The following is a 27096-nucleotide window of genomic DNA, read 5'->3' as shown; positions in this document are numbered from 1 at the left end:
AACGAAAAAAGCCCTGGAATGTACCCCAGATTGAGTTTAAGTTCACATATGCCCTGGTGCCTCGAGAACCCTGCGCGATCTGCATCCGCCCAAGATGAAACACCCAAGGGAGTCGCAGATTCTGAAACACTTCATCCTTTTAAAAGCCAGAAATCCTGGCTGAAATAACTTTTGTATCCTCAATTACTCTCCTATGACTGCCCTCATTAAGCACTCAGATAACGCTGATGTAAGAAGCTGCCTTCAAATGCTCGATGCATCGGCTACCATCGAGCCTATGCAGAATTGGCTGCAAAAAACCAGTCCAAAAAGAAACTTGGTCTTATGCCCCCATATAAAGCCGGAACTCGCCCAGTGTTCTCCACCTCGTAAATACCACAAACGAGATAATACCCTTCAATTGAGTCCCACCATGTCTTCAGACGAACCCCAGATTCGTTACCTGATGCTTCTGAGCAACTTCCTTGTCATACACCGCCTTGGATTGGGTTCCTTTGGCCAGGCCCTCTTGGCCAAATACAAGAAAAATTCGTCTTCCATGCTTGCTCCTGACGACAGCAAGATTGGGACCATGATGGAACCTGTCTGCCACTCGGCGGCCATGCCTCACCTCAAACCCCACACAAATGGGTTGGTGGCGATCAAAATGATGAAGACGCCCTTAAAAAAGCATTCGGATTACCTCAAAATTACGGAGGTTCGCTTCATCCACAGTATGTCCAGTCACATTAATTTGTTGCAGATTCATCATGTTTTTATCGACAGCTTAAGTGGGAAGCTTTGTATTGTTATGGAAGCCATGAACCAGAATTTGTACCAACTTGTTCAAAAGCATGCCAGCAGGTCTATCAACGAGGAGGTTATCAAGTCGATGCTTGCCCAGGTACTCAACGGCGTCCGCCACATCCATGCTCAGGGCTTCTTCCACCGCGATGTCAAGCCGGAGAACATCTTGGTGACTCCGACGGTTCAATACTACGGTGGCGTCGAAAATGTCCCGCCAGAAAGGAAAGATGACTTCTACATGGTCAAGTTGTGTGACTACGGCCTCGCTCGCCACTATAGCAATACCAAAGACCTCACTCCTTACGTTTCAACACGGTGGTACAGGGCGCCCGAGATCTTGTTGAGGCTGCGGTGCTACACACAGCCGATCGATATCTGGGCATTTGCATGTGTGGCTGTCGAGTTAGTCAACTCTCGGCCCTTGTTCCCCGGTGCTAATGAGGCAGAGCAAATGTGGCATGTTCTTAAGTGCCTCGGTCATCCTACACGGCCCGACCCGGGCGAAGAAGCTTTCGGTGGCTACTGGGAAGAGGGAGAAGAACTTGCAGAAAACCTTGGTCTCTATATGCCGCTGACAAGTGGGCTGAGTATGGAAAAGATCTTGCGCCGCCCAGGACTTCACCAATTGAGCGACATGCTTCGTCCCTGTTTTTTGTGGAATCCTGACGCAAGGCCCACGGTCTTCGATCTCGCCCAGCACGACTACTTCAAAGGCACCATTTTAGAGGAAGATCCGCTTCACTTTGTCACCTCGACTATGACTGATTGTGCCAGCCCCGAGACCCTTTACTCGGACACATTGGTCAATAAGTCTTCCGATGTGCTCCAGAATATTTTGCAACAGAAAGACACGGGTTACGACGTGGTGAGCTTGAGGGCACCTTACTTGGCGGAACAGGAGGTGTACAATGAGAATTTGAGTAGCATCTTTGGGCTGCGGAATGCGCCTATTGATCCACCACGGCTCAACGAAAGTTGGGCTTACGATGGCACCAGTAGAGAAGAAGAGCCGGTTATAGAGCTAGCACTGATGGCGCCATTTGAGGATGTCAGTTTTGAAACAGACAGCTCTGTCAACCATAGAATCTCGTGTTAAGCAGCCGCGGGCGGCTGCAGATATAGAAGCGAAGATAACAAGCTGTATCTGTTAGTGAAAATTGATGAATTTGATGTGAAGTGTTGCATTTGGTGACACAATGCTCATCAACATGTAACATTATTCTTCTGTTTTATTTTTTGGTTGGGCTAGCCCAACACGTCAGAGTCGGCCTATCATCTGACTACCCCACATCGTGACCAAAGTAGAAAGCGATGCCGAGATCAGAAGACTAGTCAAGCGCCATGCAGGCTGAACCTTAGTCTCCATATAAACTTACTAGATTTTCGAGTACACCAGCCTTCAAAGGAAATAATAACATGTGCATTTTGATTTCAACAACGTCTCATCCCGATTATCCCTTGATTTTGCTATCTAACAGAGATGAGTACCTTGCCAGACCTACACAGCTAGCCACCGCTCGGAAGACATCCAAAGATACACAGATCCTATCACCCCTAGATATGGCCAGACCAGAACATGGCACTTGGATTGGTATCACCTCCGATGGAAGACTCGCGGTATTGGTAAACTACCGAGAGGATACACAAATTGCAGGCAAGGTTTCACGAGGCATTCTCCCGCTTGAGTACCTCGTTTCCGACCTTCTGGACGATGAGTGGTACGATGGTCTCGAGGAGAGAATGAATAAGAAAAGCGGCGTCACAGGAAAACCTACCAAACTCAGTGAGATTGGCGGCTTCACCTTGTTGTATGGAAAACTAGAGCTAGACAACAATTCCCGACTCAAACCACTCAATCTCATGAGCAACCGTGGCGACAGGGGCAAAGTACATACCCGGGAAGTCTCGCTCGATTGTCTACATGATCAAATCCACCGCCAAGAGACATTTGCTCTCTCCAATTCGTTGTACTACATGCCGTGGCTGAAGGTGGAGCTAGGCCGGAAGAAACTCGATAGTCTTGTTCAGCGTGCTGCTGCAGAAGACTACAGCCGAGAAGAACTTATCGAATCTTGTTTCGAGATCTTGAGCTCCGACACCTATGACGCCGAAGTTCGAAAGAAGGGCACGTTCGATCAGAAAATGACCGAGCTTCAAAACTCCATCTTCATTCCACCGCTCGCCACGCCATATGAACTGAAACTGGCTGAAACTGGCTACGCCGTTGGTAAATATTACGGTACCCGTACGCAGACAGTGATCGCTCTCTCCAAAAACGGCATCTTGCACTATTACGAGCGTGATTTGTATACTGGTGACACAGACAAGATGCAACCCCGTGAGCAGCATCTTCAATTCACCCTAGGTAACAAATAGCAATTTGCCAAGCTATGAACAGCCATCCGAGTCTCAATTGAGCTATTTTTCCTCTACTCTTTTAACCGGATCTCTGTGCTCTGAAACTGCAGTGGCTAGATTGCGCGCCTGTCAGATCCTCTATTTTATCTCCGCGGGCATCGCTCATAGCTTGTTAATTAACGTCCCTATCTCCCTCACCCTTCTTCGGAATGTCATTGACCACTAGTACCACAGAGCCGTACACCACTCTTTATCATAGGGAGCCATTGCATCCTTCTAGGAATCCTCCATTGTTGGTTTTTATTCCTGGTAACCCCGGTCTCATAGACTACTACACCACTTATCTTGACTTGATCGCCAAACAGCACCGTCACTATGAGATCCTAGCCATCAGCCATGCTGGCTACCAAACCTCGGATGATTATGAGAGGGTTTCAAACACCGATTTTTATGATTTGGACTACCAGGTGCCCCACAAATGCCGGGTTATCCGGGACCACATCCTCACCACTAGACGAGATCAGAAAGTGGAGGTCTCCTTCTTGTGTCATTCCGTTGGATCATATATCATGCAACGCGTGGCCAAACGCCTAGTGTACGATGTTGAATACAACCAGATCGTGAACATCAAGTTCGTGGGCTTATCTGCCCGACCATCGTGGACATTGCCAAGTCCCTCCTGGGTCAGTATTTCACCTCGTTGTTCAATTGGCTTCCCTTGGTACATGTCGCAGTGTACTTGATTGTGGTTTTGCAGTGGATTTTGCCTGACCGGGCTGCTGAGTCACTTATCCGTAATCGCATCATCGCCAAGCCCGCCCAGACTGATAAGGATCTGGTTGAGTCCTGGGAAAATGCTGTCAGGGCAACGAAGAAGATTTACAAGTCCAGAAGTATCGTTCGTCAGACAATCACCATGGCGAAGGAAGAACTCAATCGGATCCATCGCGACGACGAGTTCAACGACTGGTTCTTCAAAGAGTTGCCCACGTCAGGAGCCAAACTTTGGTGCTTTTTCGCTCCATTCGACTATTGGGTACATGACAATTCCAGAGACTATGTTTTGACAAGATACCACGATGCTCTGAATGAAAACGTTCGTTTCGAAATCGGTGATGCGGACACCGAGGAGAAGAAAGCCATCAATCACAGCTTCTGCATTGACCAAAGCGTTGAGTTTGCCGAGATTACATGTGCCGCATTGTCGAAAAGCTAAAAGCTAACACAAAATCAATTATGCCGCCCAAAATGTACAGAAAAAAAATGCTAATGCCGTAAATTTTCTCACATTTGTAGCGTAACGAGCGACTCGTAGTCATGGCATCACTGATGTTGGGTGCGAAATGATGATTCAGAGTCACTGCGAGCACCTGCATCTCTTGATTATCGCTGCTTGACTCAAGGGCGACGCACGTATATTGGCTCATCGGCGGTTACCCGTGTATGCGGCTCCGGCTTTTTGGCACATAAACGCCATTTTTTCTTGCCAAGTACTGCTCAACAATAGAACTTGACTTGACATATAAAGACAGACCTCCCCGGCTAATTCTCATCAATAATGGCAAACGCAGCTGAAGTCTCCCCAAAGATGTCAAGCGACGACCTGGGTTCACTTGAACTCAAGGATAAAGACAAAATTGCTCATGATGAGAATGAGTTAGGTATTCCCAGTTGGTCTGAAGAAGAGAAGCACAAACTTGACAAGATTTACAGAAAGTTGGACTTCAGAATCATCCCTGCCCTCTGGTGCATGTACTTTCTTACTTCGTTTGGATCTAACGTCTATGGTGTCACTTTGACAATGAATAGATCTGAAGGACATTCTATGCGTCAAAGATTAGACCTTTCTGCCCATGATACCTCCACTGCTTCGGCTTTATACTACGTTGGTTACATCATCTTTGATGTGCCAATGAACTTGATCATGACTAAAGTTTCGCCGCAATCGTGGTTGGCCAGAATTGTCATCACCGTTGGTGTAGTGTACACCTGTTACCATTCTTTGCAGAACCCAGCTGGTCTCAAAGCCGTGCGTTTTATCTCTGGTATGGTCGGTGCCGGTACTTGGCCTGGTTTGAGTTACTACGTCTCCTTGTGGTACCCTAACGATAGACAAACTAGACGTATTGGCTACTACTATACTGCTGCCCAGCTTTCTGCTGCAGCCGCTGGTCTTGTGAGTGCAGGTTTCCAGAAGATGGATGGTGATAGAGGTTACACTGGCTGGCAATGGATGTACTTGGTTTACGGTTGCATTACCATTGCAGTTGGTATTTCCTTGCTTTGGTGGCTTCCCGACAGGCCAACACATCAGCGGAAAGAAGCTACCTCCAAGTTTAAAAGAGTTATGAGTACCGTTTTCTACTCACCTCCCCCTCTCACTGGTGAAGAAAAGAGCATGCACCTTAAAGATATTGAGCATCGTTATAAGTTACTCAAGTGGACTTGGAGAGATGTCATTCAAGTAATGACTGATCTCCGTGTCTGGTTCATCATTTTGATGTACTTTGGCGCTGTGGGTACCGGATTCGGTTTGGCTGTGTTCGGTTCTACTATTATTGCCGCACTTAACCCAGACCTTTCGAGTATCAATGTTTCCCTCTTGTATGCTCCGATCTGGCTTTTTGACTTTGGCGGTATTTTGCTCATAACGCCCTTTGCAGACAGATACAAGAATCATCGAGCTTTCTTTTTCTGCGGCGCATGTGTGATTATCATGGTGGGTCTATTTGTTACAACTTTCGCAAAAGGTTTTTGGAATAGGTGGGCTGGACTCTTGATCTCAGGTTTTGGCTTGGGCCCTACAATCCCTATCTGCATGTCCTGGTCAGCTGAGATGTTTGGACCTCGCTATGGTGACGTTGGTAATGCAGTAAGTTCGGCCATTGTCTCTGGCTTAGGTAACTTAGGCTCTGTTACTGCTACCTACGCTTTGTACTCCGGCTGGCCATCTGATGAGGCCCGTCTTTACAGGAACTCCAACATGACCTTGGTGGGTATGTTAGGTATCAGTGTGGTCTCTGCGCTCGCGTGTCATATGCTCAAGAATAAGATCAGGCAAACATAATAGAACGTTTCAAGCACGGCATAATGAGATCTTTGTTGAATAGATTCCCTTACATAATTTGTTTCTACTACAGAATTAACTTTGCATTGTACCACTGATCGAGGTTTTTGCTCCTAATGGCTTATGGATGAAGAATTTAGTAGACAGCTTCTCATTTCTAAGAGAAAGAGCTGTGGCCTTGTTTTTTTTTTTTAATTTTTTTCCTTTTTTTTTTAGCGAGTGCATACCTTGCGTATCTCGCTAGCAGACCTGAGCATTTTATGTGAGATTTTCGCGCATCTCATCTCGCTCAACGGTTATCAATCTGAGTGGTCCTCTTTTGCAAACACTACAACCAATTACCCCCAATATGTCAGCTACCGACAAACAAGCCTTGCCGTTTACTGAACAGCACTATTTCTCCTCTTATGATCATTTTGGAATTCACGAGGAGATGTTGAAGGACACTTCCAGAACCTTGTCCTACAGATCTGCCATGTATAAAAACAAGCATTTGTTCAAGGACAAGGTTGTCTTGGACGTTGGTTGTGGAACGGGAATCTTGTCCATGTTTGCTTCCAATGCCGGTGCCAAGCATGTCTACTCTGTCGACATGTCGAACATCATTGGAAAGGCCAAAGAGATCATCTCATTGAACGGTTTTGAGGACAAGATAACCTTGTTGCAGGGTAAATTGGAAGATATTGAGTTGCCTGTTGACCATGTCGATATCATTGTCTCTGAATGGATGGGCTACTTCCTCTTGTACGAGTCCATGTTGGACACTGTGCTTTATGCTAGAGACAAGTACTTGGTCGAGGGTGGCTTGATCCTCCCAGACAAGTGTTCAATGTACATTGCCGGTATCGAGGATGGCCAGTACAAGGATGACAAGATTCACTACTGGGAAGATGTCTACGGTTTTGACTACTCTCCATTCATCAAGGTTGCCATGGCCGAGCCTTTGGTTGATACCGTTAACAACAATTCATTGATCACTACACCTCATAAATTCTTCGAATTTGACATTAACACTGTCACCAAGGAGCAATTGTCTTTCCACAGACTGTTCTCTCTCAGTGCCATCGATAGCGACTTGTGTCATGCCTACATTGTGTGGTTCGACTGTGACTTCCCAGGAGACGAGAAGGTGACCTTGTACACTGGTCCTATGAAAGCCTACACTCATTGGAAACAGACTGTTTTCTACATGGATCAGGTCCTTGACTTGCGTAAAGGCGACAAAATTAAGGGTCTGATTGCCTCGAGACCAAACGCTTCTAACCCGCGTGAGGTGGATATTGAGATCCAGTGGAAGGTGGACACTGTCTCCAAGGATAAGTCCCGTGAGCAGGAAGGAAAGTACAACTACTTCATGCGTTAATTGGCATCCAAAATTTTGCATCAGATTTAGATTCATCAAGCTCTTGCATTTGCTTCCCCCATGTATTAATAGAGAATTTGTACTTTCGCAGCCATTCGGTAATCCGCATGTAATGACTCTCTACCCTTCGCGCATGTTACCATATACACTTGCTTAGCTCTTTGACGCCACTGTATGTTCACTAGAAGTGTTCTTCTAGGATTACGAAACGCAAGACACTTTACTACATCAACTTTGAGAAAAATGTCCAAAACAGATCAGGAGTGGCAAGCCATCCTTTCCCCAGAGCAGTTCAGAGTCTTGAGACAGCTGGGTACCGAGGCACCCTTCACCGGAAAGTACACTGACACTCCTGCAAGCGAGAAGGGTGTTTATGAGTGTGTTGGTTGTGGTTCGCCACTTTATAAAGCTAACACTAAATTTCAATCGAGCTGTGGCTGGCCAGCATTCTTTGATGCTATTCCTGGCGCCTTGAAGACGATTGAAGACAGATCATTCGGGATGACAAGAACAGAGATGCGTTGCGCTAAATGTGATGGCCACTTGGGCCATATTTTCAAAGGTGAAGGCTACAACACGCCAACAGATGAGAGACATTGCGTGAACAGTGTTTGTTTGAAGTTCAATCCCGAATAAGTTCTCGTTATTGAGAAGACAGATTAGTAAGTGGGGAATAGGTGTTTGATAGAGGAGGCCGTTTGATTTAATAACATGTTGATATACATTTATAAGTAAATTGTCGTTGAACATAGCGATTAGGCAACAAAAGGGATCATGGCGGTCCTTCTCAATTTCTTGTAGTCGTCACCAAATGTCTTCAAGTATCTCTTGTGCTTCTGGACAGCCCAAATGTACATCTGGCCAGAACCAACAATCATAAAGAGCCATGCAGACCAGTTACCGACCAAAATAGAGTAGACGACCCACCCAAGAGACTCGAAAAAGTAGTTTGGGCAAGAAACCAAGTCGAAACCGTAACCATATGGAATGACGTAAGCCTTGCTATCCTTGTTTCTGAGGTTGGACAAAGCAACGTGGGTCTGGAAGTTAGACAATTCAGCAAAAGCCCACACGGCAAAGAGAGCATAGTTCACGATAGAAGGCAAAGAGTTCACGTGGAACACAAACTTCTCGAGCGATCCAGCCGAGGCCAACGAAGCAGTATCCTTACCGTAAATGAAAAAGGCTAAGTTGAAGCCAGACAAGAACCAGTAGTGACTGGAGTTCTTAAACAAGTTGAAAAGAGGCATAGTAGCGTTAGAGAACCTGTGGACGAAAAGGGTCTCGTACTCTCTCTTAGCAAAGTGCAAAGTGACCATTATGAAGGCAAGAACCTGAGTTTGGGTTTGGGGTACTTGCTTGTAGATGGCGTAATACGCGTAGAACAAGAGATGGAGCACCAACGGACCCAAGTACTCTAACAAAAACACGGTACTCCAAGCGATCTGGGGACCCAAATCCTTGGCATAGATGTCGACCACCTTCGTCAATTCAGCACCGGTGAAGTAGTCCATCAAGGATTTCGAGGAGTCTAAAGCAATCTGTTTTCCATTAGCATCCTTGTAAGTGAGTCTGATCCGGTTAGGGTTCAACTTGTTGTCCGTAGCAATTTTTTTCAAAATTGGAGCAATCAACAAGGAGTCAAGGGAGCTAGAGTAGCCCTTAATGTTCTTCGATCTTGGGATGACTGCAATTGAGGCCATGGCTGATACGGAAGTTAGGGATGAAGATGTCGGGAGCGCACCAATGTATATATGGGTCGTGCGAAACTGGCCGTGACTCGTCTTATCTCCCTGGAATTTCACCGTGGTTCCAATAATTTAAATTTTATTTTTTGGAGTATTCTCAAGCAATTTGGGTTGTCTGGGGAATTGATGTATATCAATTGACTAGACAGGTGAATTGACAGATAGTGATCTTCACTGAGCCTACCACACAAACTCCGGAAACCTATACCAGATCTGGTAAATGACTCCATCGCTATATTTTGTAAAAATGATGCACTATGAATTAAATTATCTTACCAAAAAGACGCTGAAATTCAATTTCAACGGAATTTACCAGTATGGTAATGGGCCCGGTTCATTGCTCTTCCCAAAAGTTCAACTTACTAAAGAATAGCGAATTGATAAAAGTTCCAATTCTTCTCTTTTGTCAATTGTTTTGTTAAATATAGAAAAATTGCCTAATGTCTGAGACAAGTGTCTGTTTAATTTGATTTGTCTAAATTGAAATAGGATTTACAAAATCTAGGGCTGAATCTTCAAACACTGCAAAATCGTTAAAAGGTGTTAAAATTAGAAGAACACCCTGAAATCAAATCAAATTTTATATTAACCTAGTTGGACGCACAAAGTACACATCTTGATCCAGATCTATGGTTTATTTCCTCCGTAGTCCGCCTTAAAGCGTCATTTTGCACCCATGCGCAGTTACTGACGTCTAGAAAATTCCATGAGGGCAAACAACTCATAATGAGTATCATTGAGGGCAAGGTCACGTGCATCCCTCCACCATTTCGCACGAGAATCACTGACGTCCGCCAGTTCAGTCCACAGTTTTTTCTTGTACGGATCATAACGAAAAACAACTTACAAAATGTCAGACTGGGATAATGTTACTGTTATTGGCCAGAAGGCCCGTGTTGGTGGCGGTGGCCCAAGAGAGAGAGTCGCCCGTTCTCAGGCCGAAGTGAACGCTGCTAGAAGAAGTGGTGCTGCTATCAACACCGAGAAGAAGTACGGCTCTACCAACACCAAATCCAACCCCGAGGGCCAGAGATTGACCAAGTTGGACAACACTGATGATGTCGTCAGCGTGAAGAAGGTTGAGGCCAGCGTTGGTAAGACGATCTCGCAAGTTAGACAAGAGAAGAAGCTAACTCAGAAAGATTTGGCTACCAAGATCAACGAGAAGCCTCAGGTCATCAACGATTACGAGGCTGGCAGGGCTGTGCCTAACCAGCAAGTCTTGGGTAAGATTGAGAGAGCATTGGGAGTCAAGTTGAGAGGTAAGAACATTGGTGAGCCATTGTTCGGCCCCAAGAAGAAGTAATCCTACTTGGTATCATAGACTTAAATAGTTTGCACTACACGAATCACGACGCCAGCCTTCTTTGTCTCATTTATTGTAAATTCTCTCGTATGCCTGCAACCCTTAGCAACAGCCCAGCTGTTGCGGCCGCTGTGTTTGATGTCTTCCAAGATCCACCCTCTTCCCAGGTTGTGGAGTAGCTCTATCATTTGCCTCCTCAAGGGGCAAGGCACGAGCAATGCTATCAAAAATTTGGAGAACACCCTCGCCGGATTTGGCGGAGCACTCCTTGTGTACAACCTTTGTGGGGGCCTCTCCAGCAGCGGTGGCCTCCTGATTGAGCTGCTCTAGATACTGTTCAACCTCGGTCTCCTCGACTTCTCTTTCATCGGCCAAGTCAGCCTTATTACCCACTAGTGCGAGGACGATGCCTTCGGGCGCCCTCTTCTTCAACTCCTTGATCCAGTCCTGAGCTTTCGTGAAGGAAGACTGGCTTGAGATGTCATAAACACACAACGCAGCGTTTGCGTTTCTGTAGTACATGGGTGCCAAACTCTTATAACGTTCCTGGCCGGCGGTATCCCAGATCTCAAACTTAACTGTCGTTTTCAATTCAGGCAATGTGATGGATTGAGTAAGGAAGGCGGCACCAATAGTGGACTCCCTCATGTCGTCAAAAGTGTTTTTGACAAAACGATGCACTATCGAGGATTTTCCCACTGCACTCTCCCCAAGGAGCACCAACTTGAATTGGACAAATCGGTTCTCGGACATTTTGATTGATTTCTTTTGCACAGTCACTATCTATCCAGGTGTTTACTTGTAGGAATGATATCGCACGGTGCTTGCACGACCAGCCTGACGATGGTTAGATCCCGATGTAGCGGGCCAGTGCCAACGTGGAATAAGCGGTGCATTAGGCGACGCTGCAGCAGTGCAGTCTATAAGAACTGGGTCCCACTCTCGGGCTCAGTTCCAATTATTTTTTAAAGATTCCATTGCCTCGGACACAATATTATCGTTTCTATTTTTAAATGTCCTCGGTCCCGCCGCATCCCTCCATGCACAATCTTCCGTCAGCTCATGAATAGGCATTAGACTTCGGTACGGGTGTCAGCGTCAGCCCACAGGCTTCGATCCCATGGTTTTGACTCGGCAAATAAACTATGCTGTCCCGAATTGGCCCACTTCGTATATGGCCGTTGGTGCACGGCTAGCGCCGTACTGTACATAGACCGAGATCTTCTGCATACTTACGCGGCATAGGTCACTAGTGCTCGAAAGAATGGGATTGTTCGTGGGGCTCGATCCTTGTTCTAGCCGGAGGCAGGGGAGCATAAATAGGTCCCCGGCGTCCCTCAATCCCTGACATATTCTTTGAAATCAATCGAAAAATGGTCTTATTCAATTTGGCATTTAGAGACGCCGTCGCCTTGGGGATTCGTACTGCGCTCCTCGTCTTCACCTTCTGCCTTTTCATCTGCTCGTGTGTAGCAGTGGATAAGTTGGACTTTTGGGAAAATCGGACAGGTGTGTCATTGGTTACAAGTCTTCTTGGCTTCATATACTATATCCCAACAGTTATCCCTGTCGTGGTTCGCCATTTGTCACCCGCTACCGCGCTTGCAGGAGACCTTTGGATGCTACTCTGGTGGATTATCGCCGTCGGTGTGCTCGGAGACCGCTTCGGAAGCGACTTGTCGTGCAATTGGGCCGGCCGCTACAAGACAGGCTGCCAAGCCGGCAAGGCTGCCCTTGCCTTTGCAGTTTTGGGCTTTGTGACATCCCTCGCCACAGTGGGCATAATTGGCTACTTCACCTTGTACCAGAGCTACAAGACCAGCGGAAAGTCCGGTGTGTTGCAGAGAGGCAGCCTTGCCCCTGGCGCTGTTTTTTTGAATGGTAACGAAGCTCCTCCAGCCACGACAGATACCGCTGACGTTGAGGCCGGCGCTGGCGCCTCCAGTGGTCAGGAGGACGCTGCTGACCACAAGGATGTGGATTCGCAGCCAACGGCCCGCTCACCACCTGCCAGCCACCACTCGCAGGACTTGGCTGCCAAGTGAGGCCCTTCAAAAGGTTACCCTGACCGTCACCTTTAATTATTTTTTTTGTATTTATGAGAGCTTTGCCTCAATTGATCTCCGGATGGTCGGCGTCCAATGCTAAGAGCACCTCGTAAACTCTACGGGGCGCGCATGATAATGCGCTTCCCTATGTATCCTTCTTGTATCGTTGCTTGTGAATTACTTCAGCACAAGAGCTCAAAACAATGCAATTCCACGTAGGCATTTTTGCGTATCGACATCCCTGAAATGATCGCGTGGAATTTGGTTATTTCTCCGTGTTTTTTCCCATTTAGGCTTTAATGATGGCCTGAGCCAAATTTTATATCAACTACTCAATGCCCAATACATATATGAAACAAAACATAGCTTCGTCTTATCTATTTACAAGTCAGCCGACCTAAACTTATTGGTCAATCTTGGCCAAGATCTCTCTGTCGCTGTACAACAAGAACTCCTCGTCGCCAACCTTGACAGGAGAGCCACCAAAGCTAGGCAACAAGACCTTGTCACCAGCCTGAACGGAAACAGGAATGATCTTACCGTTGACATCGGTGGCACCGGGACCAGCAGCGATGACAGTACCCTGGTTCAACTTCTCCTGGTTCTTCTCAGGAATGTAGATACCACTAGTGGTCTGCGTAGCAGGCTTCAATCTCTGGACCAAGACTCTGTCGAACAATGGCTTCAAGTTGTTAACGGACTTCAAGAATGACATTTTGCAGGTGTTTGTGTGATGTGACTTCTCCACAGCTATATATGCTTTTTTTCATGGAAGAGCGCAGAATTTCTACACATCCGTGCATCCCGTACTTTGGGTCTATAGTCTAGTTTTTCGCAGCCGTTTATTAAATGCGCCTAATTGAGGTAACGCTCAAGTGGCTCGCCGAGAACGTTTTCAATAACTCTCACCAAATCTTTTCTGACCTCCATTTCAACATCCTCGTCGTCATCTTCCAACAATTCTGCAATGTATGGAATGAAAGTAGGCAAGAATGGCAACCACTGCTCGCCCAACTTCTGGAAGATTTCCTTCAAGATTCTGATGGTCCACATCTTGGTGTTCAGAGTGTTTTCATGCTCATTCGAGATGTAGTAAATCAAACCATGCACAAGCTTCTCGTTGTATTCATCAGATGACACATTAGTGACAAAAGATGTGACGGCTTTCACGAGGTACTTGCCAATAGGCTTTTCAATATTACTCAATTGAGACAAGAGAGGGTTGAGGATTGTCTCAAATCTCAGTTGGTGCGACCAGTAGTCATCCTGATCATACTTGAATGACGAAACCAAAGCATTCAAAATAATTCTTCTCAAGTTGGTTTCCTTCAATTCACCAGATGCAAATCTGTTCAAAATAGCCACCGTTGGGTCAATCATGTATGAGAAGTAGGATGTGATGATGCTCTTCAACCTATCCTGCAATTTGTTGAAGAATTTAAAGAAAGCAGTAAGTCTGCTAAGTTCGGTGTTGACAGAACCAATGGAGCCTTCTCCCGTAGCGGCCCACCTAACCAAGTTGGCAAAAAGAGGACGGAAGCTCTTATCGTTGAGCTTCATGACGTAAACAATGGCACATTGGTGGAACGAGTTTTCGATGCTGTGAATTGTGTTGTCATTGAACTTTTCTTGGCCATACTCGTTTCTGAACTCAAACGACTTGATTAACCACTTCATGAAGAGGGAAGAATTGCCAGTGGCCGTCTTCTTTTCGATAGCGTCAATAGCAGACTTCACACCATTCAAATATAAACCAAGCTCCTTGGCATCATTAATAGCGTAGAAGTTCTCTGTAAGTGCTAAGTTGAACAAGCAACTCAACACCTGACCCTTGTCCACATGCTCCACAATCAAGGCCAATACATTGGAACGGATGCCACTGTCAATCAAATCACTCACCAAAGTCGCCTTCACAATCTGCTTCAAATTCGTAGTAACGAAGGCTGGCATTCTCTTGACCAAGACAGAGAAAAGCATAAGAACTGAACCCTGCAACAACATTCTACCTTCCTGCTCTTCATCATCCATATCCTCATCATCTTTTTCGTCTTGAGCGATGGTGGACTCCCAAATCTTCAAAGCAGGAGGCAAAATCTTAGGGAAGAAACCGATACATTTCACACCAAAGACCTTGATAACGCTTGCAACTGCATTCAAAGAGGACACTCTGATCTCTGTGTGCTCGCTCAACATACCATGTTCCGAAGTGATGGTCTTCAATGTACCAATGAGGAACTTAGCATCTTCTGAAGATGCAAGATCTGGAGATGACGCGGCAAGTTTCGAAACAATGATCGAAAATGTATCCAAGTAAGCCTGAACAAGCTCGATGTTATCGAACTTCTCAACGCCCTCGACCAAAGTTGGCAAAAGCTCTGACAAGACGGCAGTTTCAATCTCCTCGTCAAATGAGTTCAGGTTCATTTCATTCTCAAACTTGGTTCCAGCTAGGACAGCAAAATTCTTTGCTATAGTAGCTGACAATTGATCGTTCACATTCTTCAAAGAGTCTGAGATCGAGGACACATAGTAGCTCATGGGAAGCAAGTTGAGCAATGACTTGAGCACGTTGTACAACTCGTTGACAATCTTTGCGTTACCCTTCTCAGAATTGAAATTATCCAACGAGCCCAAGATAAACGAAGTGACCTTGCTGAAGACCTTAAGGATTGACTTCTTCTCATCCTCAGGCGTTTGGTCATCAAACAACACCAACGACACCTTCATTCTCAAAGAAACGAGGTTGGCGCTGACAGACAACTCTTCATCGGTACCCAAGACTTGATTGATGAAGTGTAACAAATTGGTTCGGAGTACAGTCAACTCTGCATCAGTAGCGTTGGCGATCGAGGAGCCAAAAATTGGTCTGTTAGTCAAGGCAGCGATCTTATCAGAGTCTGATCCAAGATTGGCCTTTGGAACTAGATCCCACAAGCCAAGGAAGCTGTTGACACTTTGCAAACAGATGTCGGCATCGAATGTCTTCAACAAAGCAGTAGTGAAGTCTAACAGCGAGTTGCACTCATGAACTCTGTTCTTCTCCAAGTTAATAGAGTACTGTTGACCCATCAAGAACAAGATGTTTTGCAACGAATTCTCGTGTCCTAACGTCTGAACCAAGTACACGAAGAGCTTCACTCTACGATGTCTGGGGATATGCTGGAAGGCAGTAACAAAGCTGGTCAACAAGAACTCAATCTCAGTGGAGACAGAAGATGAAGCAGCGGTGATAGCAGGCACAACCTTCGAAATTGTCTTTTGCAAGGCCGAACTGGAAAATTCGTCATCCTGTCTCACAGTATGGGCACCCATAAATGTGAAGATCGGCATCACAGAGTGCAAGATGATCTCTGGTGCCAAGGAAGCCAATTCAGCAATCACGAGCAACAATTTGTTTTGAACTTGAGGCGATTGTGACAATCTGATGGAGTTCACGATCAAATCAGCTCTAATCGAATTGGAGTCAATGCGAGATCTGCTTCTGCTTTGGGACTCCTTCATCTTCACGATGCAGAGCAACATACAAGAAGCAAGGGTCTCCTGAGCGTACAACACAGGAAGCTTTCCGTCGTTGCCCAAGTAGTCCAAGTCAGTCAATATCTTGAACAAAACCTGTAACAAGTCAGGACCCGCCAATGAGCTGATAGACTGTCTTAATTGGGTCTCGAGCACATCGAGTATAATAGAAAGCTTTCTTAAATGTGCAGCAGCCATGCTATTGATGTCATCTCTCGCCATATTCTTTTGAGTGGATGATGAAGATCTTCTTCTTCTTTTTGCCACTGACTGCTCTGGAACCTCGGTGACAATATTGACTGAATTCAACAACGCTACCATGTCCTGATTGGTGAACTCAAGTGATTGCAAAGTCTCGAGTGGGTCAAAGTGTAATACCGAGTCACTGTCCTTGACAAGCAATTCAATAAGTTCCTTGCTCAAGCGAACCTTCAAGTCTGTGTGTTTAAGCTGTGGGAAAAGGGCCTTAATTCTTTCATTGGCAATAATTTGCAAATCATCTTCCGCATTCAATGCTCTCACGAACCACTCAACTTCCTTAGCTCTCTTCTTTTCATTGGTGGTCTGTCCACCGACCATACCAGCAATAGTCTTTTCGACATCCTCAACGAAATTCAAGCCCTCTGCAAAAGCATCATGGAACCATGCGTCACGCTTTTCAAAAAGAGTCTTCACATCACCGACGAACGAAAATCTATCATCAAAGCCCTTAGTGTCTCTATTCTGCGAACTTATGATTCGCCAAACTCTGTGCTTGAATGAAAGTGGCAATGATGGAGAAGCCCACTGGCCATAAACGAAGCTTTTGAGGAGGAGAGAACCAAACTTTTTCCCTGTTTTCGTACTTTTGAACAACGTGTCGTACAAAAGGGACAAGAAACGGGTGGCATCAAAACGGACATCATCCAATGGCGTATTCTTGTCGAACAAAACGTTCAACATAACATTGGCATCAGATGGAGAAATGAGAGACAGTTTTCCATCCTCATTCCCGTTGTATAGTTCTGATTCCATGAACAAAACGGATTTCGCTTTCTTACCCTTGCTCAGAATTTTCTCGCTTTGCTCATGTATCACTTGAAGTGTGGCGATGCAAAGCTCCCTAAAAGGTTTGCTGGCGTCACTCAAACCAAGGAGAATCAAAGGAGTAAGAAGATAAAGACTGACATTCGTGTTTTGTGACGTGACATCCTGGAGGACATTCTTGACGCAGCCGAGGGCCAACAAGCGATATGACAAAGGAATCGAAGCTGTAAAAGCTAATCTGAAAAGGAAGGACACAATCTGTTCATTAGATTTGAAGAGCTCGCGACTAACAGCTTTCAAGAAAGGGAGCTGTTTCTTCGCTTCATATTTCGCAAGCTCTTTAAGCAACTCTTCAGAGACCTTCGCAAATTCAGCGTTAGAAGATGCAGTGAAATAGCTCTTGGCCTTTACAGACACTTGGCTGACAGTCTTGGAAGGAGCGGGCTCGAAGTCGGCCACAGCATCCTCGTAGTCACCCTCGTAGGATGAATCGTTTGCAGTGTCACCCATAGTATGCATAAGCACCATCTCTAAGTCACCAATGGATTTCAGATGCTTCTTGAGCTCTTCAATAAGCTTCTCCTTGTTTTTAGAAAGAAGCTGTTCAAAGATGACCACGGCACCATCTCTTCCCTCTTTCGAGACTGAGGATTGTGACAAATAGTCAAGAAGCTTCTTGACAACGACGGGGAAAAACAAGCTATTGGTAGCAACACTGAGGTATTGCAAAAGATTGACAGTATCGCCATTGTCATGATTCAAACAGTCAATGACATAGAAGAAAATGAATTTAGCAATGTGGTAGTTCTCCTCAATCAAGGTAAGCAACAAAGCTTCCTCTTGAAGTAAGACTTTTGAGGGCAAATCCTTGAAAACTTCAGCCTCCTTACTTACATCATCTTCGTTGAAATAGTTCCACAACTGTCCCAACACTACAAGAGTTTGCCTCTTGAGTTGAGTAAATGCAAAGGAATCTTTCAAAATTGAAATGGTCAAAGAGTAAACTAATTCGTCACTCAAGGGGACAACTGAGCTCAAAACTGAGACAATTGCAAATGCAGTAAGCTTAATGTCTTCCTTGAGGGTGCTGGAAAACTTAAACTCGTGTTTTTGTGGGCCAAGAGATCATTGAGAGTCTCCAAAATCGTGACGATATAATCCTGATTAAGTTTTTCGGTGTCACGACCGTGTGATGCCAACACCTGCGCGGTATTGGATAAGTAAAATACCAATTGTTCTTTGTAAATGGTTTTATGCTTCAACTGCTCTCTGAGGTACTCGGAGTACAATCTGAAAAACGCTGGATCATTATGGAAGCTTTTGAGCACGGATGATGCAGGTAAAGGCTTTGATTGTTCTTTGTAACCGGACAACCAAGAGAAGATGACTGGCATGGAACCTTTTGGAACCACGTTCATGATTCTGGTGAAGACTGGCTGCGAATGGTAGGATAATGTGGACAAGAACAATAACTCTGTGTTATGAATGTTGACGTGATATCTTCTAACCAACCACTCCATGGCTTTAAGAGTGGGTGCAAGATTGTAGTAGGGGGCTGCCAAGTTCATGAAAGCTTCCAAGTTTCTGTTGACCTGATCGAGGATGTCCTTCGACTTGACATTTCTGTCGAAATCAATGCTGGTTTCGGAGAAGAGGGTCGCTGAAAATTTCTCGAATCTCAGATCAAGTTCTATGAGCTCGTCGAGGCCCTCTGTTGCTATCAGGTAGATATAGTCAAAGTCTTGGGCGGCTGCAGTTTTGGCATCGAATAGCAAAGATCTCGAGTGGATCTGTTGCCTCGATTTTCTGTCGACAGCCAAGGATGCATTTTTCTCACCGATGGTCTTCAACTGCTGGGACAACAATGACATAATGGGCTATCGGTGGTCGACCTTGTCTGGTATAATTTTCAGTATGCGATGAGAGATGAGACGAGGAGCAGTATGTGCAGGTCCACCATAGATTTTAGAGACTATGAAAGCTTAGATCTCGAGATTTGTGGATAAGAAGATTGAAAGTTTGGGAGGGCCATTGATTTGATTGAGTATTCGTCTGTTTGCAGCTTTGTTCTCTGGTTATGGGTGCAGAAGTGAGAATACATGCAGCGAGCGACGCAAGAAGGTGTTGCCCTACTTCGATATTCCAATGAATAGGCGATACTTCCAATGAATAGGAGACAAAGGACGGTCAGGGGCTAAAAAAGTGCCGCAAGGGCCCATTCATGCATCCACACTTATAAGGTTCATAACGTTGCCTCCAACACAAATAAGGTACAATAGTGGCCCACACGGACTAGCTACAGGATGGCACTCAGACACCTACCTCCACCAAACTAGCCAACATACAATTACACCAAAAAGGAAACCGTGGTTCTCCAGAGAAAGACACCTTTTGGGGTCAGGTTTCTGGGCGAGTTCGGCGAAGCTGCCCACCTCACATCCAAACGGACTTTTCCAGCTAGAGAAAACGGCATTCAGATACAGGGGTCCGGCTCGCTTACGCCCCGCTCCGATGCCACTTTAGGGTCATCCGGCTCAACCAACCTTTTCCGCACTTTTCAGACATTAAAAGCCCATCTTACATTTACGTGCTTTACGAATGCGTTCCCGTAATAAGCGACAGGTGGAATACTCGTCATCTGGGCTAACCCGTTGGCGGATACGCAGCGCAGGCTATCTCTGAAAAAAAGAAAGCTTGCTGCGATGCTCGCACAGAAAGCCATCGCGAAGTGCAAGCCATATCTAAGAGACGAAGCCTCTGATAACGAGATAAGCGTACTTGCTGATAAAAAAAAATATCGGACCAATCTGAAGCGTCGTGGGTAGGCAAATGCAAAGACGTCTGCGATGTGGCTTGCCAAGAGTACGGTTGTCTTTGTGTCCTGTCCGAACCCTTCAATAACCCTCTGCTGACCGACGCCGACCGTAACGGCTAAGGTGGGCTTGGAAGGGTGGGGCCGTGTGGGGCAGAGAAAAAAATGCCATTTTTGTGGGCGTGTATGTCCGCAAAAAATAGGCGCCAGCCTGGGCGCGGAAGGCAATGGCGGCGGGTACCCCAGATTCTGAGCACAAAAAAAAAAAAAAAAGATGAACAGGGCAAACTTGCGCGAGCGCACTGCGTCAGATATCTCGCCAGAACTTGCAAAACGCCGTCTCCGATCGCCGTACCGTAGACCACGGAAACTCAACCAAAATTACAGGTAAATTTTTATTTCACGTAGTTTAGACAGTCTGGCTCGATGGATCCAGGGGGCAAATAAAAAGAAAGCTCCTGAATTCTTGCCCCTCACGTCGTCTTTGTTGGCGGGGCACAAAAAAACTCTTGGTACTGTCAAGCGAGGCGCCGAGAAACAGTCACACTTGTAGTTGCACCAACACGTAGGTCTCACAGCCCAAGCCGTGATTAGCGTTTGAATTAACTCTCCGCCTCACCCTGTTTCAGGCTATTGTGCCTGGGGAGCAGCAGGCCCCACTTATTTTACATCATCGTCCTGAATGGGCTCGCCGTGCATTGCACGTCAGACTGCGATTTCTTTCTGCGTCTCAGACCCTCCAGATAAGCATATTCTGCATCGCCTATATATTGGCGCCGGCCCCACATTCTTTTTTTTCTCTTTGTAATTTTCCCCCCTCCATTCTGTCCCAAAGTTCGCCATGGGTAAAGACTCACACGTATTTGACCTCAAGGCCATGACCTCGAGGCCATCGATCTTGAGATCCAATTCGGCCTACCTCGGACCTTCCATCTCAAACTCCAGAATCGTCAATGTCGACGAAAAGGGTAACATTGTCTCTGAGAACAACTCCATTATCTCCGTGGAGGAACAGGAGTTAAAAAAGGGATTAAGGAATAGACACGTCCAGTTGATCGCCTTGGGTGGTGCTATTGGTACCGGTCTTTTCGTTGGCTCTGGTCTTGTCTTGTATCAGGTCGGCCCCGCCGCCCTCTGGCTTTCTTATATCGTCTTGTCCACCATTGTGTGGTTCGTCATGAACATGTTGGCAGAAATGGCTGCTTTCTTGCCCGTTCCAGGTGCTGGTTCCCAGCAATTTATTAATGACTACACTGACCCCTCCATCGGTTTCGCTCTTGGCTACAACTACTGGTATGGTTTTGCCATTTTGGTCGCCTCTGAGGTCGTCGCTGCCGCCATTGTCATTCAGTATTGGACCACAGATGTACACATTGCCGTCTGGATTTCCATTTTGCTTGCTGGCATGTTGATCTTGAATTTGATGCCGGTTCAATTCTACGGTGAAGTTGAGTTTGTGCTCGCTGCGATCAAATTACTTGCAATCACTGGTCTTATTATTTTGGGTATTGTTTTATTCTTTGGCGGTGGTCCAAAGGGCGACAGACTTGGTTTCCGTCATTGGAAACATGGTAACGCTTTCCACGAGCACATGACTGGCGGTGACACTGGTCGTTTCTTGAGTTTCTGGACCGCTGTGATTAAGGCCGGTTACTCTTTCATTATGAGTCCTGAGTTGATTGTCGCTTGTTCCGGTGAGGTTTCCAACCCTCGTCGTATTTTGCCCAAGTGTGCCAATCAGTTTATTTACCGTTTGGCATTCTTCTACATCTTGGGTTCCTTGGTCATCGGAATTATCGCCGACTCCAGAAGTGAGCGTTTGAGTAGTGATACTGGTGATGCCTCGGCCTCTCCATTCGTGCTTGGTATTCAGAATGCCGGTATCCCTGTCTTAAACCATATCATCAACGCTGTCGTTTTGATCTCGGCCGCTTCTGCTGGAAACTCCTTTTTCTACGCTGGTTCGAGAACATTGTACTCCCTCGCATTGAGAGGATTGGCTCCAAAATGTTTCACCTTTGTTAACAGATGGGGTATTCCAATATACTGTGTGTTGATCACCTGGTGTGTTGGTTGTTTGTCATACTTGAACGTTTCGAGTTCTTCTGCTCAGGTTTTCACCTGGTTTTCCAACATCACCACCATTTCCGGTTTCATTTCTTGGATCTTTGTTGCTTTTGCTTATTCTAGGTGGAGAAAGGCTGTAGTGGTACAGGGTCTCGAGGACAGGGTTCCTTACAGAACATTATTCCAGCCTTTCGGTGCCTACTACATTATGTTTATGGTTGGTTTGATTACGCTCACCAACGGTTACGCTGTGTTCTTCGACTTCAATATTGCTGACTTCCTTGCCGCCTACATCACATTCCCAATCGTCCTTGGACTTTACGTTGGCCACAGAACATATTCATACTTCTGGGTTGGCCGTAAGAGATGGCTTAATCCTTTGGAGAGTTTCGACTTCAGCAAATTGGAGCTCGTTGAGGAGGAACAGAGAAACACCCCACAGCCTAATCCAAAAAACGCATGGGAAAAATTCCTCAATGTGATCTTCTGATCTCTTCAATTCTACACTATATATTCATTATAAGTACAATAACGATGCAATGTCCGAGTTTTACTCGCAATCCAACCCAGTGTAAATTGAAGTACTAAAAATTAACCATTTGGATGTTTGAATTTAAAAAGAATATGGACGAGTCCGGATTCGAACCGGAGACCTTTCGCATGCTAAGCGAACGCGCTACCAACTACGCCACACGCCCTAGAAGAAGTGGTCCCTAGCAGGATCGAACTGCTGATCTTGGCGTTATTAGCACCACGCCTTAACCAACTGGGCCAAGGGACCTACTTGTTTAAGTTCAAACCTAGGGCTAATTATGAAACACAAACAGATACTGCATATAACGCTTGTATGAAGGTCTGAAATGATCTCAAATCTTGTTTTCACAGCATACAATTGCCTAAGCCTCTAGCTTATGGTTCCGCCGGCTCTTGGCATCCCAAAAAGAGGCTGGATTTACATTCCATTTTTTTAAAAAAAGACAGATTTTCCTTTTCTGATGGTCTCTGTCCATGCCCCTCAAGGTCTAACGACCCTTCGATGATGCTCCGGACTTGTTACTGAACAAAATGTAAATCAGCCGGTAGACCCGAATTCGATGATGGAAGGCGAAAAAAATTGCATCAGTTCAAGAGAATTGGGCCGTATGGGTCGATGATGATGATGACCGCAGGCCATTCAACTCAATGAAAGTCTCGAGAATTGCAACCACAAAATTCGCCAGACACAAAACTAGACGGAATTGTATTTCCGCTTTATCAACAAGACATGGAAAATAGGACGAAGAACGTAAGCGTTCTTGCATTGAAGACGTTCAGTTAGGTGACAAATATGCGCTCGGACCTTGCAGGAAGTGCCAGAACCTCTAGGGTAGCCATGGTAATCTGGAGATTTATGTGAGCAATCGCTAAAATTAAGACATCTGTGTATTTAAATTCGGTGATCAAGTAGCAATTGAGTTGATATCGAACAAAGACTATCTGAAGCACACCTGATGTCCAGCTAAGTGAATAACTTCAACGGAATATGCGTAGTGCGACAAACGGGCTGTTATGCCCAGCCGCACCAAGGAGCCATTCACCTCCACGGCTCTTTCCACTATAAATAAGACGGAAACCCCAGGGTTTATTTGACTCAAAAACATGTCTGATTTCACCAAATACAACGTTTCTTCATTGGCGTCTTGGAACGACGCCCTCAAGCTGGACTTGAACACTCAGTTGGGTGCTTCGGTGTTGAGAACTTACAACGCCGAGGAGGCCTTGATCAACCGTGAGGTGCTCATCAAAAACTCCAACAAGGTTTTCAACACTGGTGTCAAAGTTCAAGGTGCTCCTGTTACCAATCAGAAGGCTAGTGGAAGATGCTGGCTTTTTGCAAGTGGTAATGTGTTGAGACTTCCTTTCATGGAGAAGCACAATGTCAAGGAATTCCAATTCTCCCAGCTGTACTGGTTCTTCTTCGACAAGCTTGAAAAGTGTAACTTCTTTTTGGAGAAGTTTTCTGAATCAATTGACTCTACCGCTGAGTTGGACATCAACTCCCGTCTCATCCAGCACTTGTTGGACGACCCCACATGTGATGGTGGTCAGTTCGATATGTTCATCAACGTGGCTGAAAAGTACGGTATGATTCCTCACGAATTGTACCCCGATGCTTACTCGGCCACTGCCTCGAGAACTTTGAACTTCTTGCTCAAGACGAAGTTGAGAGAGTTCGCTCAGCAGTTGAGAAAGGCTAAGAAGGAGGCCCTGGCTCGATCGCTAAAATGAAGGAGCAGCAGCAAAAAGAGATCTACAGACTCATGGTTATCTTCTTGGGTCAGCCACCACTCCCAGATCAGGAATTGGTGTGGGATTTCAAGGACAAGGATGACAATGTCAAGAAGTTGACCTTCACGCCATTGCTGTTCTACAAGGATTTGGGCATCAGCTTGAAAAACTATGTTTCCTTGTTGAATGACCCTCGTAACCCATACGACAAGGTCATCAACATTGACAAGTTGGGTAATGTTGTTGGCGGTAAAGAGGTGTCTTACTTGAACATTGACATCAATGAGTTGGCCAAGTATGCCGTCGAGCGTCTTAAGAACAACCAGGCTATTTTCTTCGGTACCCACACCCCAATCTACATGGACAAGAAGAGAGGTATCATGGACGAGGAGCTTTATAACTATAAGCTTATCGACTTCCATGCCGATCAAGACAAGTCCAGCAGAATTGAGTACAGACAGTCTCTCATGACCCATGCCATGGTCTTGACTGCCGTGCACTTGGACGAGCAGGGTAACCCAATCAGATGGAAGGTTGAAAACTCCTGGGGTAAGGACTCGGGCCAGGACGGTTACTATTGCATGGACCACAAGTACTTCAAGGAATACGTTTACCAGATTGTTGTTGACAAGTCCGAGTTGCTGGACAAACATCAAAAAATCTACGATGAGGCTGCTGATCCCGTCGTTTTGCCCCATGGGATCCAATGGGTGCATTGGCTACTTTCTCTTAGGTAAATAGGCTGCAAAATGAATATGCGCGCGATTGCACAGAGGTAGTTACCCGCACTCACCTACAAGTTCATCTCGGAAAAAAACTACTCTTTAATCTCAACTACATTTCTTTCTTTATGAAAAGTTTAAAGCGTATGTTCTTACCTTGACACAAGGATGAAAAAAACTACACAGACCTGATCTGAACAGGACCTCGGTCCTCATGCAGATAAACCATTATTGCCTAATAAGCTGATGTCTGAATTTAAGTTCAACAACTAACATTCTAGTACCGTTAATCATTATTGATTCAGTAGGTCTCTTTCAATCCCTTGCTAACTAGTTCGTAAAATATTCATTAAGAATGGTCTTCACATTCGTGGGCGATTCTCGTAAAACCATCTCATAGATTGTTGAATTCTAAGCAGGCTCTTAGAAACTAAATCGTCTGCCCTATCTCAACTGCTCTCTACGTGGAACTAGTGTACACGAAATATATTATTTTGGGTGACTATTGAAGAGAGAAGCTTATTTCTTAGCGGTCAATCTTCTCAAGTAGAAGGCCAACTCCTCACCCTCCAAGATGTAACCATCACATCTACCGGACTGACCTGGTCTTGAAGAGATGCAAGCGTACAACTTACCAGCAGTGAACTGGTGGTCGACAGCGGACTCAATGTTGGCAGAAGCGGCTCTGGAAGCCAACTTTCTCTCAACCTTGTGAGATCTCTTAACCTCCTCCTCGGTCTGCTTCTTACCCAAAGACTTACCGTAGTGAGTCTCGAACCATTGTCTGAATGGAGTGGCATCGATCTGGACGATAGCAGACTTGGTCAAGGTGTTGGTTCTAACCAACTCGTTGTTAGATGGGTGGTAGACGACAGAGGCAATTCTGGTCTTTCTGGCGACACCCTCGGAGGCCCAAGAGAAGTTACCGGTCTCAACTCTCAAGGCTCTGAACTTCTGGTTGCCACCTCTGGTTCTGACAGTGTGAATTCTCTTAGCACCGATCTTGGTGTTGGCGGACTGTCTACCTAACTCGAACTTTCTCTTCTTTCTGAACTGAGCTCTTTTAGCACCAGTAGCAGCACGCTTGTGACGAGAGTCTCTAGAAATACCCATGGTGAACTGTTTGTTAGTATAGTGTTTTATGGATGGTGATCCCGAAGACAAAGAATTGACATGAAATGCTGATGATCAAACGGATATATCAACAGGGGGACGGATTGGAAGGATTAAATGGATAGCTTTGATGGATTCTTTGGTCGGCTTCGGGTTCGTTGACGGTGTCGGTGTTGAATTCAACATACTTCTTGGTTACTGTCTAGTAGAAAAAAAGAAGAATCTCAAGTAGCACTATAGAAAAAATTTTCGCTGGGAGCGGTGGTGCAGGCTTGAGAATTTTACAGTGAGGAGGTAAGGGTGTGTGGTAGATTTAAAGATCACGTGATCAAAAAACTGTGAGGCCTTGTCGACACCGTTTATCGAGGGAGTAGAGGCTGTTGCGCGGAGAGTCGGGTGTTCCAACGTTTGCACGTGAGCGGGTGGGAGTCTAGGGCTCGAGCCCTAGTGTATCTCAGAGGCACAGACAGAAGCACAGGCGCAACCAAAAGCACAGGCTAAAGCAGGTGAAAGATATATTTTGTTCGTAAGAGCGGGGCTTAAACGGTATAATAGCGATGAAATGTGAAAAGTTCTAAGCTACGAGAATGGACTTAGCATAACAACGCGTGACCACAAGCTACGAGGAGCATTGAAACCCCTTGATGGGCAGTTAGCCTGATAACCCAAAACGGAACATCAAAGACAATTGAGCCCACTAACGCTCGAAACCGTGGGTATCTGCCGCTTAGGGGAAGCTTCCGAGCCCGCTGGAGGTCGCACAAAGAACAGGTTCCGAAACATATGCCAGTCATGTCTTTATCTCATAGATCAGACCACATGAGACCCCGCCAGGATGCAAGAGCATTGTGAGATAGCAGGAAAGCGGCTTTCTCGATCAGTCGGAGGCTTTCTGG

At 45.8% G+C, this 27096-nt stretch overlaps 16 protein-coding genes and 2 non-coding genes across 18 annotated transcripts; 11 read left to right on the top strand and 7 right to left on the bottom strand. All coding sequences in view use genetic code 12, as the record gives it.

Annotated features, from left to right (window-relative positions):
• Positions 1–412: 412 nt before the first annotated feature.
• On the top strand, positions 413–1882 carry IME2 (protein kinase; the record flags this gene model as incomplete). The annotated part of the gene is made up of 1 exon (XM_025479337.1): positions 413–1882. The coding sequence occupies one exon, from the start codon at positions 413–415 to the stop codon at positions 1880–1882; it is 1470 nt and encodes a 489-aa protein (XP_025338810.1).
• A 320-nt stretch (positions 1883–2202) lies between these two features.
• CXQ87_000770 (uncharacterized protein) lies at positions 2203–3162 on the top strand (the record flags this gene model as incomplete). Its single annotated transcript, XM_025479336.1, has 1 exon — positions 2203–3162. The coding sequence occupies one exon, from the start codon at positions 2203–2205 to the stop codon at positions 3160–3162; it is 960 nt and encodes a 319-aa protein (XP_025338809.1).
• A 191-nt stretch (positions 3163–3353) lies between these two features.
• Positions 3354–4360, top strand: CXQ87_000769 (uncharacterized protein; the record flags this gene model as incomplete). The annotated part of the gene is made up of 2 exons (XM_025479335.1): positions 3354–3779; positions 3818–4360. 2 exons carry the CDS (start codon positions 3354–3356, stop codon positions 4358–4360), a joined length of 969 nt encoding a protein of 322 aa, XP_025338808.1.
• Positions 4361–4732: 372 nt separating this feature from the next.
• CXQ87_000768 (uncharacterized protein) lies at positions 4733–6211 on the top strand (the record flags this gene model as incomplete). Its single annotated transcript, XM_025479334.1, has 1 exon — positions 4733–6211. The coding sequence occupies one exon, from the start codon at positions 4733–4735 to the stop codon at positions 6209–6211; it is 1479 nt and encodes a 492-aa protein (XP_025338807.1).
• Positions 6212–6560: 349 nt separating this feature from the next.
• On the top strand, positions 6561–7574 carry HMT1 (protein-arginine omega-N methyltransferase; the record flags this gene model as incomplete). Its single annotated transcript, XM_025479333.1, has 1 exon — positions 6561–7574. The coding sequence occupies one exon, from the start codon at positions 6561–6563 to the stop codon at positions 7572–7574; it is 1014 nt and encodes a 337-aa protein (XP_025338806.1).
• Positions 7575–7817: 243 nt separating this feature from the next.
• Positions 7818–8210, top strand: CXQ87_000766 (peptide-methionine (R)-S-oxide reductase; the record flags this gene model as incomplete). Its single annotated transcript, XM_025479332.1, has 1 exon — positions 7818–8210. One exon carries the CDS (start codon positions 7818–7820, stop codon positions 8208–8210), a length of 393 nt encoding a protein of 130 aa, XP_025338805.1.
• Positions 8211–8329: 119 nt separating this feature from the next.
• On the bottom strand, positions 8330–9277 carry CXQ87_000765 (trans-2-enoyl-CoA reductase (NADPH); the record flags this gene model as incomplete). Its single annotated transcript, XM_025479331.1, has 1 exon — positions 8330–9277. One exon carries the CDS (start codon positions 9275–9277, stop codon positions 8330–8332), a length of 948 nt encoding a protein of 315 aa, XP_025338804.1.
• Positions 9278–10172: 895 nt separating this feature from the next.
• On the top strand, positions 10173–10628 carry MBF1 (Mbf1p; the record flags this gene model as incomplete). The annotated part of the gene is made up of 1 exon (XM_025479330.1): positions 10173–10628. The coding sequence occupies one exon, from the start codon at positions 10173–10175 to the stop codon at positions 10626–10628; it is 456 nt and encodes a 151-aa protein (XP_025338803.1).
• A 102-nt stretch (positions 10629–10730) lies between these two features.
• On the bottom strand, positions 10731–11381 carry YPT52 (Rab family GTPase; the record flags this gene model as incomplete). The annotated part of the gene is made up of 1 exon (XM_025479329.1): positions 10731–11381. One exon carries the CDS (start codon positions 11379–11381, stop codon positions 10731–10733), a length of 651 nt encoding a protein of 216 aa, XP_025338802.1.
• Positions 11382–12001: 620 nt separating this feature from the next.
• On the top strand, positions 12002–12673 carry CXQ87_000762 (MARVEL domain-containing protein; the record flags this gene model as incomplete). The annotated part of the gene is made up of 1 exon (XM_025479328.1): positions 12002–12673. One exon carries the CDS (start codon positions 12002–12004, stop codon positions 12671–12673), a length of 672 nt encoding a protein of 223 aa, XP_025338801.1.
• A 406-nt stretch (positions 12674–13079) lies between these two features.
• On the bottom strand, positions 13080–13391 carry CXQ87_000761 (uncharacterized protein; the record flags this gene model as incomplete). The annotated part of the gene is made up of 1 exon (XM_025479327.1): positions 13080–13391. The coding sequence occupies one exon, from the start codon at positions 13389–13391 to the stop codon at positions 13080–13082; it is 312 nt and encodes a 103-aa protein (XP_025338800.1).
• Positions 13392–13531: 140 nt separating this feature from the next.
• Positions 13532–19089, bottom strand: CXQ87_000760 (snoRNA-binding rRNA-processing protein; the record flags this gene model as incomplete). The annotated part of the gene is made up of 2 exons (XM_025479326.1): positions 13532–18291; positions 18315–19089. The coding sequence occupies 2 exons, from the start codon at positions 19087–19089 to the stop codon at positions 13532–13534; spliced, it is 5535 nt and encodes a 1844-aa protein (XP_025338799.1).
• Positions 19090–20871: 1782 nt separating this feature from the next.
• Positions 20872–22587, top strand: CXQ87_000759 (uncharacterized protein; the record flags this gene model as incomplete). The annotated part of the gene is made up of 1 exon (XM_025479325.1): positions 20872–22587. The coding sequence occupies one exon, from the start codon at positions 20872–20874 to the stop codon at positions 22585–22587; it is 1716 nt and encodes a 571-aa protein (XP_025338798.1).
• Positions 22588–22722: 135 nt separating this feature from the next.
• On the bottom strand, positions 22723–22795 carry CXQ87_000758. The gene has a single exon. It is a non-coding gene; the product is annotated as a tRNA-Ala (tRNA).
• Positions 22796–22804: 9 nt separating this feature from the next.
• On the bottom strand, positions 22805–22878 carry CXQ87_000757. Its single transcript has one exon. It is a non-coding gene; the product is annotated as a tRNA-Ile (tRNA).
• An 857-nt stretch (positions 22879–23735) lies between these two features.
• CXQ87_000756 (uncharacterized protein) lies at positions 23736–24365 on the top strand (the record flags this gene model as incomplete). Its single annotated transcript, XM_025479324.1, has 1 exon — positions 23736–24365. The coding sequence occupies one exon, from the start codon at positions 23736–23738 to the stop codon at positions 24363–24365; it is 630 nt and encodes a 209-aa protein (XP_025338797.1).
• A 32-nt stretch (positions 24366–24397) lies between these two features.
• Positions 24398–25102, top strand: CXQ87_000755 (cysteine proteinase 1, mitochondrial; the record flags this gene model as incomplete). Its single annotated transcript, XM_025479323.1, has 1 exon — positions 24398–25102. The coding sequence occupies one exon, from the start codon at positions 24398–24400 to the stop codon at positions 25100–25102; it is 705 nt and encodes a 234-aa protein (XP_025338796.1).
• Positions 25103–25606: 504 nt separating this feature from the next.
• Positions 25607–26200, bottom strand: RPS8A (40S ribosomal protein eS8; the record flags this gene model as incomplete). Its single annotated transcript, XM_025479322.1, has 1 exon — positions 25607–26200. One exon carries the CDS (start codon positions 26198–26200, stop codon positions 25607–25609), a length of 594 nt encoding a protein of 197 aa, XP_025338795.1.
• Between the last annotated feature and the right edge of the window lie 896 nt (positions 26201–27096).

This window comes from Candidozyma duobushaemuli (assembly GCF_002926085.2).
Source record: "Candidozyma duobushaemuli strain B09383 chromosome Unknown A_B09383, whole genome shotgun sequence".
NCBI lineage: Eukaryota > Fungi > Ascomycota > Pichiomycetes > Serinales > Metschnikowiaceae > Candidozyma > Candidozyma duobushaemuli.
This window is presented reverse-complemented; position numbering and strand designations above follow the sequence as displayed.